Below are 9,106 nucleotides of genomic sequence, written 5' to 3'. Positions count from 1 at the left end.
TACAGATCTATTTCTTAAACTCAGACTACAGAGTGACTTAAAAGTGTATGTAGCTCTGACCTGCAAACACTGGGAATTAACCAATTAAGTCTTAAATGCTCCATCATGCACACAAGAAGTTTTCAGAAGCCAGTTTTCTAACAGAGCAAAAAGAAGATGCTCTGCAGAAAAGCAAGGCCTTTTATGATTGTTTAACATTCCTAATTTTCCCCCTGCTTTTCTGATAAGAAGCCACACCAGAAAGTTTGTTCTCTATTTTTATTGTATGCCAAAGTTCATTAAAAGATGGGGATTTGCCTGTATACAAGTTACTTAAAAATTGTGTCTAGGCAGAGATTCATTAGCAATCTGACTTATTTCAAAGCATAGGTTTGTTCAATCAGGCCACAAAAATAATATCATGTATAAGCAGTAACTAAGAGCTGCAGGTTCAAGGAGTTTCCAAATATCACAGATCTTGCGATCTCATTACAAAATAAAAATAAAATTGAAGCAGTCACAATATAAAATAGCAGCTCCATTTAGCTTTTTCAAGTTTTAACTTTATTCAGCAAGTGACACTTAGTTCAGTTTGCCTCGTTCTTTGAAGCTTCATCGAAGTTTTCAACAAGATCTAGAAAGAAAAAGAATGTTGAAATTAAAGTCTGACCCACTTCTGCTTTGCCAAACACACTGTTTTGGGTTTTTTTCCAAAGCTCTACTTCGTATCAAGTGCCTATAACACAACAGATTTTCAGCTTAGAAAACACAGACCAAATAACTTCTAAGAGCTTCATGGCTCATTCTTCTTACTCACCCAAGCAAGTTTTAAATGGCTCATTATAAAACACAATTCTAAGAGCATCTGATTTCACTATACCCACAAATGGGCAAAGCGATACTGAGAAGGTTGTTTCTTCACACCCTTCCTATTATATATTAAATAATTATCTTGGCCACTTGCGCACAGGACAAAATCTCTAGCTCAGGCCAAGAGCCTGCCTCGGTCTCTTCTGATGCCTGAAAACAATGAAATAACCTGGCCACAGGAATTCTGACAGTGACTAGTCAATACTCTTACCATTCCCAGCCGAATCTTAGGCTACATATGTTACCTCGCAGCAAAATTCACTTTTTTCACCGCTGCACACTTGTTCTTACCTGGAACTTCATCGTCATCTTCTTCACCAGTAGCAAGTGGTGCTTTTCCATCCACAGCTGCAAGAGCAAGCAGTTCAAAAGCATCAGTGAAGTTCACCACTGGCACCTTTATCAGTTGTTTTGCTTTTTTTTTTTTTAAACATTACTGATCTGAACTAAACCACAATGCTTTATTTAGTTCCCCTGCTGAATAAAAAATCTGCAACTAACAGAGGAAGTTCACATCCCCTTTGTTACTGATAACGCTCTAACAGCCCAGCAGGGAACCGGTTTACTAGCCACCATCTTGCACCTAGGAACACTGCATGATTTGATCAGCAATCATTTTCATCTACACGTGCAAAGACTGATTCTACCAATTTCCCATCAGCCAAGTTTTAGCAAAAAGATCTAATGATCCTAGGCCTTCAGTGAAAAATAAGGTGCAACTGCGAAGCTGCAAGCAGACAAGCATGACTAGAGGAACTTAAGATATTGTCCCCTGACAAAGTCAGAGGAATATGGAACTTGGTATGTAATTTTACACTCCACAGGTTGAGGTGACTGTCTTCCAGTCCACGTTTCTGCTAAGTAATTTCTTAACTATTCCCACTGTATTTGCCAGAACTAGTGAGACTTAACCATGTCCACTCTAGCAGACCAATGAGCACCTGGGAAACTGCAGCAGTATAATGCTAATATTATCTCAGGTCCCTATGTGCCTGTGCCACTACTTTTTACTGCTATTCTTAGCTGCACTACCAAGGGTAAGCTGTCTGACACTATCACCTCAGTTTTATCCTGATTAATCTTTCTCAGCTTCCAAGAAAATCACGATGAAAGAGATGGGTTCATACTAGACCTGTACCCTAATTTACAGAGAACAAAAACAGATGAATGCATAAACAATGGTCTGAAAGGGCTTGGGACAAGGTCACCACCAACTTGGTTACCAAGGTTACCAGTAACTTGAGTGATTTTTAACAGCAGAAAGCTGTTATAGCTGAAGTGCATTTTAGTGTCAAATACAACCTCTTAAAAGCAAACCATGTTATTTCCTCCTAAATTGCCCACATTCTCTCACCCCCAACACCCACCTAAGTTTACTTTAGCACCTGCAAATGCAATCATCAGAGACACTTCACTCTTCCATGTCAAGATTCCAAATCTAGCAGACAATGCTGAATGGAAAGTCTTGTGCAACTACTCTGGCATCCACCCAAAGTGGAGAGGAATAGCCACTTACTAGGTCATACAAAGCAAGCACTTTAAACAAGCTTTCCTAATATCAATACTGCACAGCTTAGCTTATTCAGAATATACCTGCCTTGTTATGAGAAGAGAGATCTTAGGGGATCATTTTATAAAGCACAGAATGGTTTGGCTTGGAAGGGACCTTAAAGAGCATCAAGTTCCAACCCCCCTGCCATGGGCAGGGAGACCTTTCACTCGACCAGGCTGCTTAAGGCCCCATCCAATCTTGCCTTGGACACTGCCAGGGAAGGGGCAGCCACAGCTTCTCTGGGCAACCTGGGAAGTTCAAAACATCACTGGGGATGAGGGGGGTGGGGCGGGGGGCGGGGAGCAGGGCACACAGGAAGCTGGGAGAGGACACAGCCAGGACAGCTGACCCAAACTGCCCAAGAGGGTATTCCAGGCCAATTACGCCATGCTCAGTATAAAGGGGGACTGGTGGGGGAAGGAGCACTCAGGTCCAGGACATATGTTTTTGGGGATGATACAGTTTCAGGATGGCTCTAAGCTGTATGGCCTGAGTTGTGTGCTTTGGTGAGAAACTGCTTTCTGTATCACTAGTTTCATATATTTTGCTACAAAGTCCTATTATCATTATTATGTCTATCTCTCTGCTATCCCAGTAAACTATCCTTACCCCAACTCACAAGGTCCGGGTTTTTTCTGTTTCTTTTCCTTCCCCTCCCCCCCACCCCCCAACCCGTCCTGCCCCCAATTCCCCACACACACCTTCTCAGAGAGAGCAGCTGTATGGTGCTCTGCTCCCAGCTGGGGCAAAGCCATGGCTTCTCCCAGTTTTACCAGCTGAGCATGATACACGCTGTACAGGATATCCCTTCAGCGAGCTGGGGTCAGCTGTCCTGGTTGTGTCCCCTCACAGCTTCTTGTGCACCCCCAGCCCACTCACCATGGGGTGGGGTGAGAAGCAGAAAAGGCCTTGACACTGTAAGCACTGTTCAACAATAACTACAACATCCCTGTATTACCAACAGTGTTTCCAGCACAAATCCAAAGCATAGCCAAACCATGACATCCTGACATAACAGCACACCCTTTAAGCAGCAGCACCTAAGTCCCTCCACTACTCTTCCCACAGCTTTAGGAGGAACAAGCATTTGTGATCTCTTACTGATTTAAGGATGGAATAGGAAGTTGGTGTATCTATCTTAACGCTCGTGCCACTTCTGTTCTCTACACACCAAAGTTTTAATATACTTCCTTACAAATTCTATGTAATTCCCTCCTAGCTAACAAAAAGCTGACACAAAAAATACTTTCACCATACCTGTGAAGCAGCAAAGCTGTTGCAAGACATCTGTCATCAAGTCCCTTCCCCCAGAAGTTATTTTTCCATTCACAGTGTGAAAAGAGGCATTTTCAAAAACTTTTAACTTCTTTCCTTAAATGAAAAACTCTTCCAGAGTAACTCATCTACCTATCTTTAACAAAGGATGTATCCCAAAATATTGTAGCCACATCAAGAAGGAAACCACCACAAAAATCAAGCCTCGCTACAGCTTTCCAGACCTAGACCAGCTGCAAGATACGCTGACAGGTGCCTCTGCTTTATTTGGTTATGCTTGTTGCTGAATTTCAGCTATAAATAAGATCTAAGCTATTCATTTCTTTATGAGCATTTTATGCTATGCTTGCAGACAGCAAGAGGACACAGAATTTCACTGCTGCTACACAAACAAGCCTCATGTCAGCTGCCAGCATGAAATGCATTCAAGTTTCAACTTACACTGTTTGGGCAGAGCTTCTGCCAATCTCCTCAGGCTGGTCAGACTGTCAGCTCCAAGCTGATTTAAGATGCTAGGAAGCATTTCTGTCAGCTGCTTTGTCTCAGCATGGCCAGTGATAGTGAAAGTGTTAGCAGCCAGAGATGCCTGAACTTTAGGGTTATTGAAGTGAATGACTGTTCCTTGGTTGGTAAACATGTTCACCTGCAAGAAAAAACAACACAGTATATGAAGCAGTTTAGTAACATTTTTCAATTTAACAGGAAATTGAAGTACTTAAAGCTCAGAAATTACCTACTGATAACTTACAGAGAAGGTTAGGATATTACTTACTGAGAAATTTATTTTGATACATGTTATATTTCTATACAGAAAAAAGTATTTACCTCTTCGATTCCAGAAATATTGTTGACTCCCAGTTTCTTCAAAGAAAACTGAAGTTTCTTATCATCTGCTGTAGCTGTTCTGTGGACAACCTTCTTCTTTCTGCGAGCAGTACCCTTTGCGGGGGGGGGGGCAGAGAGGGAAAGTTACAAGTTACAACTCCTGTAGTTCTTCACAAACTATAATCCTCAGAGCCACATAACTATTCTGCAGCCATCAACAAATCCACTTAAAAGTTCTTCTGTGTCACACTAAACACAGTCCCACCCCCAACTGCACCACAGCAGTCTTCCCATTGCTGTAAGGTAAGCTCTACATGTCTGCAAGAAGCATGACGTTTTCGGAAGCAGCGCACCAGGAACACTTACTCCACACGTCTTACAGGGAATTCCACAGCATCTCAGAAAAGAAAAATTGCAAGCTTAGCCTTTATCTGTTGTCACAGGCATAAAACTTAAGAATGAGTACAGTTTTAGGAAACTTCTGAATAAAAATTTTTCCTTGGATCATCTTTCTTAGATTGTAGTCATTTTTTTCTAATAGTCAGATGTCGTAAAGTCATCAACACATCATCCAGAAATGAGTATGAAGAAAAAAAAATGTTATTTTTATTCCAAATAGATATCTAATCTTATGGGCTTACACGTAAGTACTTGAAGAACAAATTCCAAAATACTTTACAAACACATTTTAAAAAAATACTTTTACATATTATTCCAGACCAGCCCCATTTAGAAAGCAAAACAAGCAAAGGTTAAGTTCCCCTACAGACACAGAGCTCTGCATTTCTCAGGGAAATAACTGGCCTTATTAGAAGGTATATGTATAAAAAAGCAGAGTATTATTCTGTAATTCCTTTCATAATCCTAAATCTTCAGTAAAACACGACATAAAGTGGGGGGAACAGGTGAAACCAAGGTCCTTTCTGACATGCTATCTCGAAGTCCCCCTACTCCAGCTGTCCGTCTGCCACACGCTGGCACTAAGGGAATGCGCTCCCGCCCAGCTGCACGAATGGCTGCCATACTTCTTGAGCTAGCTGGCAGAAGTCAGAAAACTGGCAGGACACTGACACCTCCAACACAATCCAGGTATAAAAGGGATGAGGAATGTTAATGACAAATTGAGAGAGAACTAACACTTGGAAGAAACGGCTCAAAAGTTTAGTCGTTTGTCTAGAAAGCTCAATATTCATTCCCTGCTACTGTCAGGTTAGCATACACAGCGATTTGAAAACAACTAAAATAACAGGAAAAGGTTTGCTTTAGTACCACAACTACCTAAGAATTGAGCTACATACCGGACACATGCATTAAGTCTTTCTGGACAAAGAGATCTCTCGATTGATTTCAAAAAGTGACAGTTTTGAACCAAAGGGTATATAGGAACACATTACCTCCTGTTTACTCATATTAAAGTTACCAATTTTCAGACAACCCAAGTTTAATTAGAACAGCTGGTGCTTTCACCTCAACATATGTAAGCTTCTGAAGACTACAGGTTTTTTGCGAGGCAAAGTCTATCCTGATCACTCTGTTGACACCCCTGTACCTCCTCTGTATTAAAGAGGAGTAGGTACAGCAAGCCATCAATGTAGTACTATAAACCTATCTGGCATTCTTCTAATGCCAGAGTAAGAGCTGTAACATTTTGCTACATGGATACACACAAAATTCTTAAATAATTAAGGACTACAATGGCCTCACCTAAAGGTAATATTCAGCTTCTTTGTAAGATCTCCAGCCTTACAACATCATGAAAATCTTCCATCAGTCAACATACAAGCTTTTCTCACAAGGAGAAGTGACCCTCCACACCCATCTCAATTTATATGGTGGCAAAAAATCCCCATAATAATGTACAGTTACGAAAAAAATAATTTTAAAAGTCAAGTTCAGGCATTCAAAGTATTTCACAAGCGTTTTTTAAAACTGAATGACAGCATCACTAGCGTATTCTAAGCTTTGCTTTATGTCTCTAAAAGACCTACATTGACAAGAGACCTACAAGAGCTGTAATCTGAATGCATGCTCTTATGTGACAAACATTAAAAGCCTCTATAGTCAATACACACCCACTGGTGACATGCTCACAATCATCCAATGTAATACAGCAATTCTCTGTAACCCATAAAAAAGAACACACAAAATCACCAAGCCAGTTAATTACTGCTTTAGCCTTGATTTAAGGCTGCCTAGATCTCCAGCTAATGGCAAGAAATATTCAACACTGGAATGACAGCTCCTGGAAACTCCACCAGCAAGCAGTTTGTATTCTAAAATACTGTGTGTGCACTTCTTCAGGTATGGAAAAAAATGTAACTAAGAATTTCTTGCCTTAAAGCTGGCAGTGTAATTAAAAAGTTTACTATCACACAACTACAACCAACACTTTATTTTCAGATTTTAAGTAATCACATAGCTACAGATATTCAGACACTGCAATAAAATCGCCTTATGAGCATATTACGCTTTCAGGGATATAACAAGGAGTGAATTCCCAATTTTATCATAAAAAACGGGCGGGGATAGGGGGACACGGGACAACACCAGAACAAACAAAAACCCAGCCATGGGCATCTTAACGATTACCGGCGAGAGCTGAGAACACAGTCCTACACATACCCTGCTATGAAAACTGTACTCGAACTCACTTACTGTAAGCTCTGCTCACTTCAAAGCCTGCATACCTTCCAAACCAGCCCGCAGGAGAACCCAGGCTGCCAGCCTGCTGTAGCTAGCAAACTACAACAAACCGAAACAGAAAACCCTGGATGCTCAGCTGCTACACAGCGCTTCTACAGAAGCGTCTCTAGAGGTCCCTGGAGCAGCGCAGCTTTGCCCTGAGGACAAGCAGGCCAGGCTGAGAGCACCCAGGGCTGCTCCCTACCCGCGTTTTCGGGCCCCCTCGCGCGTGCTGGGCCGCGCGGTCCCGAGGGCAGGGCGGGGAGGCGGCTCCTACCTTGCCACCGATGCGCACTTGGGCCTGCAGCTTGGCGAGTTTTTCCTGGTTCATTATTGTTTCTTTCATCTGCGAAAGCAATAAAAGCGCCCAGAGAACGCGGGTCAGAGCCGAGCGGCGGGGCAGGTGGGCGCCAAGCGGCTCCGCAGCTCCCCCGCGCCGCAGCACGGCCTCCCCCCCGGCGGGCCGGCGCTCCGTCCCCACCGCAGCGGCGGGACGGGGGTCTGGCTGCTGGCGCGCAGCGCCGCGGAGGCGAGGCAGCCCTCAGGCCCAGCCTGTAACTGCCTTCGCTTCCCTTCCCTTCCCCCAACCGCCGACCCGCAGACCTCGGGAACGCACCACCCTCCTCCCAGTCCTCTCCCCCGCCCCCCCCCCCCTCGGCCCCGGCTGCCTCCTTTGTACCTTGCCGGGACAGAAGCGGCGGCGGCGCCGGAACGTACAGCGAGGCGAGAGCAGCAGGCGAGACCCGGGACAGAGCGTAGCACGCGGCGACGGTTGAGATGGCGGCCGGAAGGAAGATACGGCGCCCGCACGGCGCACGCGCCGCTGTCCCGGCCGGCAGGGGGTGCCCCTCCGCGGGCGGCAGGGCAGAGGGGCGGGGGGGAAGGAGCGGGGGGCGGTGCCGGCTCGGTGGCGCGGGTGGGTGGGCGTGAGGCACGTCCCGCGCCATGGGGAGGGGTGCGCGGCGACTTTCGCTGCCGCCCTCCCCCTGCCCCGGGGCTGGCCGCCCCGCTGCCGGCGCTCCCTGCCCCTCACGGGTGCAACCCCGCTCTTGCATCACCTGTTTCGCTCCAGGTGGTCTCGGCGTCGGCGCGGTGTTTTCTTCCCCTGCTAGTGTAACGCAACGCCCTTCCTCCCCGTGCCTGTCGTTTGACTTCTCCCAGCTCCGCCGCCCCACGCGCTTCCACCCCGTTCTCCCCGGGGCCTGTCGGGCCGCTCCGCTCCGCGGGGTCCCACCTCACGGGTTGTCAGGTGACGCTCTCCCCGTCTCGCCTCGCAGCCCGAGACCCTTCTGCCTGTCCCCAGCACCCACGAGGCAGCTCTCGCCACCTCTCCCTTCCCTTCCGCCCCGGGTGTTCGTTGCTTTGGTTTTGCGGGGGCTTTTATGTTCCCGGGCCCCTGCTCTCTGCTCGGCCTTGAACACGCTTCACTTGGGCTGCCTGGATCTCTCGAAGCTTTCCGCCCGTCGTGCAACCACGCTGGGGAAGGGAGTGGAGAGCAAGCCTTACCAGCAGCGGCAGAGGGGATGGGGATGTGTGGCCTGGAGAAGAGGAGGCTGAGGGGAGACCTTACCACTGCCTCCAACTACCTGAAGGGAGAGATGGGTGTTGGTCTCTTTGCCCAAGCAAGAAGTGATAGGATGAGGGGGAATGGACTCAAGCTGTGGCAGGGCAGGCTCAGGTTAGACATTGAGAAAAGTTCTTCACTGAAAGGGTTGTCGGGCACTGTAACAAGCTGCCCAGGGAGTTGGTCGAGTCACTGACCCTGGGTGTATTTAAAAGACGGGTAGACAAGGTGCTTAGGGATATGGTTTAGTAGAGGGCAGATACAGTTGGACTCGATCTCAAAGGTCTTTTCCAACTTAGTGATTCTGTGCTGTTTTCCTTCACTGAGGGCTTAACCGTGCCCTCTTCCTGTACTGCCTT

The 9,106-nt window shown here is 46.2% G+C and overlaps 1 protein-coding gene across 1 annotated transcript; it reads right to left on the bottom strand.

The window, feature by feature from the left end:
• Positions 1–243: 243 nt before the first annotated feature.
• On the bottom strand, positions 244–7,961 carry BTF3 (basic transcription factor 3). Its single transcript, XM_084278189.1, has 6 exons — positions 7,863–7,961; positions 7,461–7,529; positions 4,502–4,615; positions 4,118–4,319; positions 1,141–1,197; positions 244–613 (listed from the first exon to the last, which is right to left on the bottom strand). The coding sequence occupies exons 2-6, from the start codon at positions 7,527–7,529 to the stop codon at positions 567–569; spliced, it is 489 nt and encodes a 162-aa protein (XP_084134315.1). The 5' UTR covers positions 7,863–7,961; the 3' UTR covers positions 244–566.
• Positions 7,962–9,106: the final 1,145 nt, after the last annotated feature.

Source organism: Gallinula chloropus (genome assembly GCF_964237585.1).
Source record: "Gallinula chloropus genome assembly, chromosome: Z".
In the NCBI taxonomy this organism is placed as follows: Eukaryota; Metazoa; Chordata; class Aves; order Gruiformes; family Rallidae; genus Gallinula; species Gallinula chloropus.
Note: the sequence above shows the minus strand (reverse complement) of the source record. Positions and strands in the feature narration are given on the sequence as shown.